We start from the raw sequence: 13,125 nt of genomic DNA on the forward strand, positions 1-13,125 counted from the left end.
CCTAGTCTTTCTGAAGCCCGTCGGTACTGCTCATCCCCTGTTGTGTCTTTTCTCTCATTTCACTGTCATTGTCCATTTGTCCTTTGTATCTACTGTCCCTTGAGTTGGCTTCAGGAGAGAATGGAGCTCAATGTACGAGTTTAATCTGCTGTGTTTAACTAGATATCTCTTCTCAGCTACAAAAATTCTCTGCTCCTACTTGGTGACTTCAGAGCTCAAGTTAATTAAAGAGAGTCAATACAAGTTTTGGGGAAGAGAAGACTGAATAGTTGCTTTAGCTCTTGGGTTGGTCATGTTAAAGTCACTAAATCTCCCACATCCTGGTTTATGGACAACATTGCAAAAGAGATCTGCCCATGGTGACTAGATCCTTCGCTGACCCACATGAACCTGTTGCCTTGCAGAAGTGGAGCAGCGTGAGCAACCCACTCTTCCTCCCGCTGATCCCGCCACAGTCGCAAGGTTTCACCGCCATCGTCCTCACGTATGACCGAGTGGAGAGCCTCTTCCGGGTCATCACCGAGGTGTCCAAGGTGCCCAGTCTATCCAAGCTGCTGGTCGTCTGGAATAACCAGAATAAAAACCCCCCAGAAGGTAAGAAGAGTGGGAAAATGGTCTGTTCAGGAAAGGCTTGGTCTGGGTGTTAGCACAGCTCTCAGCTGGATTGGGTTTTGGATGGCCAAATTATTTGCGTCCTTAGGTTTAAATGAGTTGTCCTGCTTTGTCAACAACAATGCCATTTCTGAGGCAGCATGACCCCAGTTTTCTCAGTCATCTCATTCTTGTTCTGGGGTGGCCCATTTAACCCCAAGCCCATGGCATGCGCTGTAGCCACAAGTGTTTGAGAGCTTAGGAATCAGCTGGATCAAAGGCCAGCAGCCTTGGGAAAACAGAGCTCAGCTTCTCTCAGCCATCTCAGCTGACTGTTTACATGAAAACTCAGTTTAAAAGGCATTAGTTTTCTCCTTCCTTATCTGGGCTCTGATACTGCACTTTGCTTCAGGAAGAAAAAAAAAAAAAAAAAGGACGGCTTCACTTTCCATTGGGAATGTCAGCAGAGCATGCCCTCTTCAGGCTTGGAATCAGTTCCTTAAAGAGAGCGCTCACTCAGGTTCCCATTGGTCCATCCTTAATCGCTTTGTCCCTTGCCTGGCCACCCCTGTGCGCTGCTGGCTGGTGCCGGCAGCTCGGGCTGAGGACTGTTTGATTAATTGGATTTGTTTTTCGTTCAGGACGCATAGAGTATGTTCCACCTGCATTTAGTTTCTCATTCAGTCTGTCTATTACTGATCCTAATCCCAGGGACTTCAAAGCTCCTGCCCTTTATAGCCTATTAAAGCCAGGAAGTTTCTGATGGATTAGAGCAAGGAATGAGTTTGAAGTTTGTAATGTGCACCACTATCACCGATAAGGTCTAGTTTATTGCCTGACAGTAGTATCTGCACTTTTTATGGCTATTCCCTTTTAATTGGTAATGCTGAAGTGGGGATAGTCTACTTTGGAAACTACCAGTAGTAGATCTCTAGTTTAGGCTGCAAGAAGAACATTTGCTGTCTGTTAGGCAAATCAGAATTTTCCCCAAGAAAATTCTTTAGTTCCTCTTGAGACATTTAAGAAATCTTCCTTAGTGGGATTTTGTTCTCTTGAGAGAATCATACACTTTCTCTCTATTCAGGGAGCCATCATTTAAGTAAACAAAATAGCTACTTTAAGTGAAGGCCCTGTTTTACACTCCAGAGAGCAGTGCATTTTCTCATTAACTATCTTTTCATGCCAAGTTTGTTTCTCTCCAACATCTAGTTTCGTGGATTTTTGTTTGTTTGTTTCATTTATTTGACTCTTTAAAAAGGAGAAAGAAAGGGGTAGAAGGGGAAAAGGAGCAGGGGAGAAGGACGAAGTGGGCAGGAAGGAAAGGAAAGGCAGAGATAAACAGGAGCTGTGCAGGGGGGGTCCACAGAGAGGGCCACGGGGAGGGCCACGGAGAGGGCCATGGCCCATGTCTTGCCCAGAGGGAAGTGGATCGGACAGCTTGGTGTTGCTCGTTGGTCTCTGGCTTAAAAAGGATGAGTCGCATTTTGAGAAGGAAGGCTGTGTGGCCCTCCTGGGATCTGGAATAGGCCACTGCTTCGAGCTGCATTCCCACTGGTGCGTCCAGTCCTGCACACGGAGTCCGCCCGCTTTCCGAGAGAGCCCATCAGCAGCCCACCCGCCCAGAGGGGCAGAGTCACGTGCAGAAGGGCCCTCTCCTGCCTTACAAACCCTGGCTGGCCACTTTGGGCTTCAGGTGAATGGTTTATTATGAATTCAAGTCCCTTCTTTTGGGCAGGTATCATTGGGGACAGCTAAGAAGGGAGGAATCATTTTCTGCCTTCTTGGTCCAAGTGCTGACACGGGGGTGACAGGAAGCACGAGCGCAAACCTCGGTTTTGGAGCTGGGTGTTCAGTTTTAATTTTTGGTAGACCCTGCTAAGATGTAGCGGTTAATTTTATGACCAGGAGCTTAGTTTATTTTTGAAATATTTTTGGCTCTAGGGAGGAAAGTGAGCCCTCAAGTGATGAGGCCCCAGTTTTGACACGTTTAGAGACTGAACCAGCTTTTTTTTCCAGCAGTGGTTTTTAGGTCTCTGCTTGGGCTCTGGCGGGTGGTTGTTTGGGGAGAGCACGAACCATGTTTAATCTTCAGTGGGGTGTTTGTTCAGTTGGTAAATGGGGCTGTCAGCTCTGGCCTCCGTGCCAGCAAAGCCATCTGAATCTGTATGTATGGCATTAGTAGTGTATATATTTTTTAAAAAGTAAGTCCAAGGCTTTGAAATACTAGAGGCAAAAGTGATGTTTTTCACTTTCTGTACATTTACTAAAATAAATATTGTGGTGAACATGTCTGCTGCTGGGAGGGTTAATGCAGGCAGAAATCCCACACACCACCCCCCACCGACTTATTTTTTTTTTCACTCTCCAACCAAAAATTTTTTTTTTTTTTTTTTTGGTTACATTTAAGTCTAAATTGCTGGGTTTGAACTTTAAGTAAATACTTAGAGTAGGCAATAGAAATTTCCAGTGAGCTTTCGTCACATTGGTTTTGAGCTCTGACAGAAAAGAAAGGCAAGCCACTGCCTTCCTCCTCCCCAACTCTTCAATTTCCAAACTTGATGGATATAGAGGTTGTTTGGCTTGGCCCCTGGCCTCCCTGTGAAGGAAGCGATTACATTGTACGTTTCAGATAGGTTTAACTCAGCCTTCTGTTTTAGCTGATTTCAGTGTTAAATTTGAATTGACCTCAGGAGCTCCCCGGCTTCAGATTATGACTTTCCGAGTTGTTAGCAGGCAGGAGGAGACGGGCCGAGTGAGTCACGATGGTCATCCCAGAGGAGGCAACAGAGAAGTAGAAGCCACAGCCACCTTGCTTTTGAGCCGAACTCAGGGACTGCGGGGGAATTACGATCACGTGCACCCGCTCTACACCAAGCAGCCCGAGCATTCCTGAAGTGAGCTTGAGGTTGGTGGAGAGGGAATCTGACCATTTATTTCATTGGTCTGTGGTTGTATTTGTGACAGAGATTGTCAGGATGGGCGTGGGGTCATCTTCAGTCGTCCTCATCATTTTATAGTACCCTTGCCAAGTTGGAGGAGAAATTCTCTTTGCTCGCATCTTTCTTGGCGTCCAGCATGGAGAAAACCGTTAATCAATACACATTTCTTAAAAAATCCTGAACACAAGGAGTTCTTTTTCTCCTTCGAGCTACACTGAAGTTCCTGACTGTGAAGTTATCAGGTCACCTGGCTCAGCTGTTTGTTTTTCATAAATTCAGCAATGTGTTTAAAAAAAACCCTGTTTTTTAGACTGCTTTGTGTGGATGGAAGGTGACAGTTTTATTTTGCCCGCCACAGATTCACAGGATGAGACATAAGGTACAAGGCCGCACTGTCTTTCTTTGAACTCATTTAGAATTTAGAGTTTCACTTAGAATTTAGAAGGAGCAAGGAAAAAAGAGACCCGTTTGGCCTCAGCAATGGAATTAGAGCCCGAAGGTCTCTAGGTATGAACTGTGTCCTTCTTCAACCCTCCTGTCTACAGCTCTACAGGCTGTCAGGAGAGAAGTGACGTCCATAAGACTTAAAAGAACCCATTTATGAAGATGAAAATGATACACTGTTTTTATAGGCGTGCATTAAACAGCTTTTAAATCCCACGAACAGGAGCTGTGCTGAGTATTATCTCGTCCTTCTGGCAAACCTGCAAGGACGCTGTTCTTATTCCCGTTTTACAAAAATGAAACTCAGATTAGTTGTGTGATTTGCCTGAATTGGAAAACTGCAAGTGTAGAGCCAGAAATGAGCACAGGTCTCTGTGGATCCGAAGCTCGTGTCCCTTGCACTAAGGCCCACTGTACCCACTTAGATTACCACTCAACAGTAAGAAAATCATCACACTTTGTCTGTTCTCTGATTCAGGCTTATGTAGAAGAACTAGGTCCTTGTCCGAGGCTCAAAGAGAGACGGGACAGTAAATCTGTTCTTTTGAAAATACTAATGGAAGAGGGGGGGAATGTTTTTTTTTTTTTCTCACCCATATTTTTCTCATGCTTCTATCTTAACTTTTGAAACATTCAACATCCCATATCAGAATTACCCACTTGAAGGCAGAGAGTAATTACAATGCATATTTTTTTATTTCTGCCCTCCACAGAAGGCATGCGGAAGCCCGAGAGAATGGTAGTTCCCTTTCTTGGAGGCCTATTTTATTTGAAAATGTGAAAACAAAAAACTGGGAGTTCTCTTTAGAGGCCTGTGTTGTGGTGACGACAGTGCCTAGACAGCTGGCCGTGGAGATGGAGACGGCTTCTGCGCTGGCTGACTTTTGGCTACCGGGGCCTGACTCAGAACAGGGACGGGCAGTCCCATGTCCATCTTCGCCCCACATCATCCTCTTTGACCTTCATCATTCCCTCAAACTTGTCCATGAAAGAGTTTACAGGGCAAGGGCAGGTTAGTTCTCTGTGGATATTGTCTCGAGTAATTCTTCAGATAGCTAGGGGACAGTTGTGGAAAGCCGTCTGTGGGCAGAGCATGCTGTACCCACGCGCCAAGTGAAAGTCCAAATCCCATCCGGTGTAGTGATTCATTCTTAACCAAGGCAGCCAGCCTGTTTTCTGTACGTATTGCAAAAGGAGGAGCTGTTTGTTACTTTGTGAGATTAGCACGGGCCTACGTTCCGTGTTCTTTTTGTCCCATTTGTGCACTCCATTGTCTCTGTTCTGGAGGGTTATTGTAGGGGTCCTGGTGATCTAAAAGTGGATACGGAAGGTGCAAACTGAGGGCATGCCACTGGATTACCAGAGTAATGTGCCAGGTCTACATGGCCCACTTGGCCACCCTTACGTTGAAGGCTCGGAAGAAGTCCTTTAATTCTGTAGATAGACACAAACGTTCAGAGGAAGGCTGGGCTAACAATGAGTGGATGTCTCCTGTGTGCCAGGCACTGTGTGACTTGGGGCATTCCTATTCATCCTCACAGTCAGCCGTGGGAGGGCAGAGTCGTTATTCTGTCTTTATAGTGGAAGGAATAGGTTGAAAGTGACTGACTTGTTTAAGACACCGTGGCTGGTAAGGGCTACACCTGAGATGCAGAGGTCTTCCCGAAGACTGTTCTTTCTGATAGATGACTGCCTCACGAAATCCTGGACCTCAGAGGCATCTTGTTTGGTCTCATTTGATGTCAAGTAGAAATCTGACCTAATAGTACCTAATAGTACATTTCAAGTGAAAACACACATTATATTGCTCAAGGCAGTTCATCATTTCACTTTATCTCAGTTTTTCCATCAGAAGTTTCTTTTTTAAATGTATTTATTTATTTTCAAAGGTTTATTTATTTGAGAGAGAAAGAGAATGTGTGCGCAAGCAGGGTTGAGGGGCAGAGGGAGGGAGAGAGAGAGAGAATCCTCAAGCAGACTCCGCACTGAGCATGGAGCCTGTGCTTGATCCTGGAACCCTGAAATCACGACCAGAGCCACAATCAAGAGTCAGTCACTCAAGAAACTGAGCCACCCAGTCACCCCACTTCATTTATTTTATCTCTAAACCCAGTGGGGGGCTCGAACTCATGACTCTGAGATCAAGAGTCGCATGCTTCTCTGACCAAGCCAGCCAGGCGCCCCCCATCAGAAGATTCTTACCAATTTGAAGTCTAAGTTGGTTGCCCTGTAACTTTCACCCAGCCGTTGGTCATGGTTCTAACTTTAGAGGCTGGAGAGAATAGTTCCCCTTTCACCTGATAGCCCTCCTGATATCCTGTGTATTAGTCAAGGCCCAGGTAAGAGAGAGAAACCACACAGTAACTTGAATAGGAGAAGTTTAATATAAAGAATGATGAACTAGTAACAGATAATTGGTGACTAGAGGTAAAAACTGTAAAGAAAGTAGGAAACAAATTTGGGAGAGTCCCTTCCCCAGCTAGCTCTGAGACTTCGACTTTGTTTGATAGCATGTGACTGTAGCCTACTGCACAGTGAGGTTTGCTGAGGTGCCACAGGCCAAGTCTGGCAAACAAGAAACTTCCTGACCCCTTCAGTACCCATGAAATTCAATGGGAAACCACTGGGTATGTTCTTGAACTTGCTGGGAAATGGCGGGCTTTGGTGAAGCTCCCTGGGAACCACCCACGGGGGGACCTCAGCCAAGTTGCTCTTGGAGGTGTCTGTAGAACCTGTCACAGAGCTGTCCCCAGGAATGCCACTTAGCTTGCTGGAGGGAAGTGCCCCTGCATGCTTATCTTCTGGTCAAGTACAGAAGGAGCAACAAGTTAAAGAGGTGCGCCCGAACCAGGAAGAAAAGCCCCCTTCCTTCCAAAGTGTCCTCCAGAACCCTCTACTGACAGAGCCTAACATCAGGCTGGTGGGCAGAGGGGAAATGTTTACAGGATCTAGTTCCAGCATGAGAAACCAGGCAGTGAAGGGTGACGTTGACGCGGGGAGGCAGTGCATGGACAACTGGCACTGTTAGTTTCCTTAAACATTCTGTGGAAATCCTGGATTCAAGTACCTGTACTGTCCTTGGAATTCCTCCCAAACTCCTTTTCAACTTGTTTGAACTTTCCCCATCTTACCATCCCCAAATCGGAACACAGAGCCTTTCAGAGTGTGGTCTAGGGACCCCTGGACATCCATGAGAGCCTTTCTGGGGATGTATGAGGTTGAAATTATTTCCATAGTAATACCAAGTCACTTCCATTTCCCATTCTTTATTCTTTTGCAAGGGGGCAGAGGAGTTTTTCTAAGGCTGCATGACATGGGATAAATGGCTAGTGGGATGTGCACTTGTGTATTCTTCTGTTTTAAAATTTCCTCAGTTTTAATCTCTTATACTAATTGTGTGTGTGTGTGTGTGTGTGTGTGTGTGTGTGTGTGTGTGTGACAGAAAGCTTCTTTGGGGTTCTTAACAATTTTTTAAAATTTAATTTATTTTTTTTCAGTGTTCCAAAATTCATTGTTTATGCACCACACCCAGTGCTCCATGCAATATATCCCCTCCATAATTCTCAACAATTTTTAAGAGAATATAGAAATCTTGACACCAAAATTTTGAGAACTGGTGGTCTAGTAGATAGAGCTATTTTAGATATTAAAAGTCATGTTTCATAAGGATTTGGACAGTAGATTTATGGCAAGGGTTTAATTTATCTGGAAGAGGGAGCAGGAAGCCAACAAGCATAAGGATGATTGTTGGAGAACACACATTGAGTTTCATTATTTTATCCCAGATCTCGAGAAGCATGAGGTTTTCATACTGCAGTAGATGGTACATGTTCTGTTTGGTCTTTGATGCTACACAGACTTAGATTCAATCACTTACCTTATCACTTAGTAGCTCTGTAACCCCTGCCAAATTACTTAATCTCTCTGAGCCTTGTAACTACTGCTTTGTAAGTAATTTCTGCTGCGGGGGTTTTCGGGAGGATTGGATAACATTGCATCTACAAAGTGTGTGGCATATACTATTGCTTAGTAAAGGTGTCCTCCCTCCCCCACTTATTCTTAGAAGACTGAGAAGGACTTGCTGACACCCTACAGGTAAAGTGGGATGCAGGTCTTCACTCTCTCAAGTGTGTTCCCATCCATTTATTCCAAAGCTCTTTATTGATTATGTGCTTCTGGGCCAGGGATGAAACTATAATTAACTACTGTTATTGATTAAGAGGCAAAAGCCCCTAGGATCATTTCTTTGGTGTTCAGTTCCGTTCTTTTTCCCAAACATGCTTCTTTTGGAGTTGACTGCTTTTTTTAGGCTCTGTGCTTATTTAAGACTGAATTTCTTCCCTAATTACAGGGCCTGACTTACACAGGCTTCTTCCAGGACCCTGCTGGTGTCCCCACAACGTGTCCCATGGACACACTGTACAATATACAGAAGGAAGGTATTTCATCTGCGGGCAGTGCAGACAGCCTTTTCCCTTCTGACCCCCTGTCGCCATCCTTGTCTTCAGTATGGTGACCTTGGAACGGCCACAGGCATTTGGGGCTTCAAGACTCACACATGCTAGATCTTTCCACAATTACACGATGGGCTTTTTGGAAGCAGTCTGATACCTAGCTTTCCTTTTGTCATTTGACAAATGTTGTGTGAAGAACAAAGGACCCTCTGTAAAGAGCCCTGAGGCCTATGGACAGGGTAGTGCACCAAAGAGGTACTAATTTCATGCTATGCTAAATGCAACATTTTAAAATAAGGAACCTGTGGTTGAATCGCTTCAATCATTTCAAAGTAGAATGGGAAAAAAATGTAAGGCAAGTCATGGGTTGGTGTTTCTTCAGTATACCAGAAAATCCCACATAATTAGACCTAGAAACTTGATATTTACTCTGTAAATTGTTCAGGATGAGAAACCAAACCCAGTGGATCAGAGGGAAGGGGCTGTCCAGGGGATAACGTCAAGAAACCTACGTCGTTCAGGGAAACCATTTTCGCAGGGTGGATTTGAGCAGCTTGGTGTCTGTTGGCAATTGCATGGTGGAGGGGGCACACGGGCAGACATCTAGAACACGTACATGCTTTGTATCTGCCAGCAGGGTGGAGGCCTGCCTTGAGCTCTGGTGTCCCTCACTGTAGGTAGTTTGGGGAGGTGGCCAAGTTCTGACACGACACCATGGGCCTGACACTGGGATAGTGCAGATTCCATCCCTCATTGTTGTGATATTGGGCGAGTCCTTTTGCCTTCTCCATCTCTCAGTTGTGAGTTGAAGCCATTCATACCTCTGGTTAAGACAGTATTGAGAATTAGAAGTGTTGCAAGGACCTGGAGAGGACAGAAATACTTCAGGTTTTTGTAACCGTGCTTTTGCGAGGACTCGCCCTCCAATGGTTGTACGTGGAGGTTTGATGGCAGCCGCAGAAGTAAGTTCCATCTCGTGTGATGGTGCTTTTACCTCTTCGTCTCCTCACAGAAGAGTCACCCATGCCTGTCTTTCCTGCCCCAGATTCCCTCTGGCCCAAGATCCGGGTCCCGCTGAAAGTCGTGAGGACAGCCGAAAACAAGCTGAGTAACCGCTTCTTCCCCTATGACGAAATCGAGACGGAGGCGGTCCTGGCCATCGATGACGACATCATCATGCTCACGTCGGATGAGCTGCAGTTCGGCTATGAGGTAGGGACGCTTCAGCCATCCATGCTCACAGCCGCTGCTGCTCGCTGGTCCTTCCTGACCTGGAGTGTTCTGCTTCAGTCTCTAAGGTCATAATCCCGCAAGCCCAGCGGAGTCTAAAAGCAGGGCAGGAGGGCGCGCTGTGAAGCTGTCCCTTAAAACTTTGGGGGAACCCTTTTCCGGGATGACACCCGTGCCCTCCAGCCATGGTGGGGGGCTCTCAAGGAGAGTCCAGGCATGTTTTCAAAAGAGCATCTCTAGCTCGTGACAGACGAGCACTTGATGTCCCCTTGAGGAGCGCGTCCCGGCCTGGGGCAGCTGGGCGCGGCAGCGATAAAACATCAGTGAACCCAGGGGCTGGCGACGTGACACGCAGAAAGCAGACCCTGTGGACGGCTGCTTTCCGAGGCTTAAGTGGAGAGGCTGGGGGCCTGTCTTTGGGGAGAAACATTTTCTCTCACCGTTCATTCTGTGCGGCTGATGGATTAGGCTGGGTTCAGGGGTTAAGTATGGAGACCAGTAAAGGTCTCCCCAGGGGAAAGTGCCAGAGCCGAGGCCTGGTGAAAAGTGGTTGCAATTGATGAGCTCCACGTCAGGGAGGATGCCGGGGAGACGCATGGTGGCGTGGGCAGAGGCCTGCGGCTGGGGGGTCGGGGGGAGGGGTGGGGGGGGCAGCGACATCGGACCCGAGCAAGACAGAGAGCTGGCCTCAGTTAGCCACAGCCAGCACAGGGAAAGTGGTGAGATCTGTCCCCTGCCCTCGTCCTGCCTGTGAGAGGGAGGCAGCTGTCTTTTCTCGCTGACTCAGAGTTTGCTGAATTTAAGGTTCTAAAAAGTCATGAAGTTGAATTAGATGAAGCCATTTGTACTCAGACTTTACTAAATGAATATGGATTGTGTATTCCTATATTTATTACAGAAATTTATTTTCTGGGGCGCCTGAGTGGCTTTGTTGGTTGAGCGTCCAGCTCTTGGTTTCCGCTCAGGTCATGATCTCAGGGTCGTGGGATCGAGCCTTGCGCCTTGCATTGGGCTCTGTGCTCAGCTGGGTGCCTGCTGGAAAAGTCTTCCCTGTCCCTTTGCCCCTCCCCCTGTGCGCTCTCTTTCTGTCTCTCAAATAAACAAAGCTCAGAAAAAAGGAGAAATTTATTTTCTAACCCTTAAGTTAAAAATGGTGCTTTTTTATGCAGCTCCATTTGAGTGTAAAAGAAATTGTTGTAGAAGAGCCAGACATGCAACACACTTGGTTGCTGTAGTTACTGGCCAGTGAGAGGGGTGAGTGGCTAATAAAATATGTATCATCTTTCTGGGTTTATTCTCGTTCACAGAGAGGTCTTTTACATAATCACATCTAGGGCATTAGATGACTTTTAGCACTCTTACTCCCATTTTTTAAAAAAGCAAATTACTCACTTGTTTCTCTAGCCAGCTCTTGGCAGAAAGACCACTGCTTCTGCCAGTGTTTTCTCTCTTTCTTGCATATAGTGGCTTCAGACCATACTTACGTGTTTATTTTTGTGGCAAAAGGGAAGTGGAAAAAGGGAACATTGGGAACGGTCTAGCCAAGACAGACAGAGTGCTCCCTCTTCAGTGTTCTCAGTTGGGCTAAGTGAAATCTAGTGGAAGAAAGGTAGCCTAATGAATGTATTCCTTTTGACCTTGAAATGAGATCATGAGATCTCACGTGTATTAAAACCTGGGATTTGGGACGCCTGGGTGGCTCAGTTGGTTAAGCAGCTGCCTTCGGCTCAGGTCATGATCCCAGCGTCCTGGGATCGAGTCCCACATCGGGCTCCTTGCTCCACGGGGAGTCTGCTTCTCCCTCTGACTCTGCCTTCCACTCTGTCTGCCTGTGCTTGCTCTCGCTCTACCTCTGAAAAATAAATAAATAAAATCTTAAAAAATAAAAAAAAAATAAAAAAAAATAAAATAAAACCTGGGATTTCTGTCAGTCGTGGGTTTGTCTCAGGCCTCTTCCCCTCTTTCCTCTGTTGCTCTGTGTTTGATTCCACATCACCTCAAAGGAAGTAACCGTATATCAGAGGAGTGGCAGGCAGGAAAAGCCTTGTCCCCATTAATCGGAATCTTCCCAAGATGCCGTAGAAGGAAAACTTTCATAACTGCCCTCCATATTCCAGTGAATATTCTGGACGTTTACAGACATGACTTATGATCTTCTCCCAAACCTGCAACGTGATTATTGTTTCTCATTCTTCACTAAGATGAAACAAGGTTAGGTGCAGTCACACAGCTAATGAGTGGAAGAGTTGGAATGGAGATCCCATTGTGTCTGCACCGTACCGTCAGCCCGGAGGGTTTTACCCTGTCAGAGACCACAGGTTCATAAAACTCTCAGGAAGAGCCACGAGCATATCAGTCATCTCTCATGGAATTATCTTGATGTTAAGGTTTCTCAGGCATCCCTGCTGTTGGTACTTTAGGGTAATTGTGTAGAAGTTATTTCTTGCATAGTCATTAATAAAATGGGCAGAGTTGGAAAGGCTCTGGGCCCAAATTTCTGCCGTTTCACTGACCAGTTAATGACCAAGGACTGGTTATTTCATCTTTCTGGATGGTAGTGTACTTGAACATGAAACGGCAGTAACGGTCCTGACTGCATTAGGTCATCACGCACGTTAGAACGTTACACAGTGCCTCCCCGAGAGAAGGAAAACTCAGGAGCTGCCCCTCCTGCGCGGTGGGCAGTGTGCTCTGCACTTTACACGACGCCCCGTCAGCGGCTGCTACGGTGGTGCCTGCTAGGCTTGGTCTCGTGATTCCCCTCATGAGTCTACCCTGGTTCATGGTAGAAGGTGGTGTGTTGTTTCCGTTCTTCACAGGGGACATTTCTGTTCTAGAGAGGGTACCCACTTTTGTGTTGAGTCAGAAGACAGAAGGTAATGGTGTTCCCAAATCCTGTTTTTTATGCCAAAGCCTAGGATTATTTCATGTGGGGATTGGGAGCAAGCTTGACTGATTAGGTGAATAAATAAATCTGTTAACAAAAATGTATGTCCTCAGGGAGTTGTGTTGGAACCCAGAGCCACTTTCCTGTGTTTAGCAAGTGTGTTGGGATTATATCTATCTTGTGAATTGCTCTTCATTCTTCAGCGTTCTCCTCGAACGTCATTATCTCAAAGAAGCTTTCAGAGTCACTAGACTAGGTTAGGTTCAGAGCACTCTATAGCTCTTGTGAGCACATAATTAATTATGAAGTATATTGTTTTGTGTCTGTTTTTCTTCTAGAATGGAAGCCTGCAGGGGCAGGAACCATGGCCTGTTCGTGGCTCTATCCTCTGTGCCCAACCCCATTCATTCCTTTTAGCAGTTACTCAGTAATATTTGATCAATAAACAAATCTTTATTACCAGCATGCATGTGAAAGATATGAAACAAGTTATTCTGGCCTTTCTGCCTGTCTGCTTTCCTGTGGTCTATAATCTGGATCCAACCATTTTAGAAAACAGGTTTAGAGTTTAAAAATGTTA

The 13,125-nt window shown here is 46.0% G+C and overlaps 1 protein-coding gene across 1 annotated transcript in view; it reads left to right on the top strand.

The window, feature by feature from the left end:
• EXT2 (exostosin glycosyltransferase 2) overlaps nt 1-13,125 on the top strand; it is a 140,475-nt gene that overhangs the window by 92,603 nt on the left and 34,747 nt on the right. Inside the window, exons 9-10 of the mRNA XM_032356825.1 lie at nt 405-594; nt 9,474-9,640. Coding sequence (XP_032212716.1) covers nt 405-594; nt 9,474-9,640 — 357 coding nt within the window. The remainder of the gene's footprint in view (nt 1-404; nt 595-9,473; nt 9,641-13,125) is intronic.

This window comes from Mustela erminea, chromosome 9 (genome assembly GCF_009829155.1).
Source record: "Mustela erminea isolate mMusErm1 chromosome 9, mMusErm1.Pri, whole genome shotgun sequence".
NCBI lineage: Eukaryota > Metazoa > Chordata > Mammalia > Carnivora > Mustelidae > Mustela > Mustela erminea.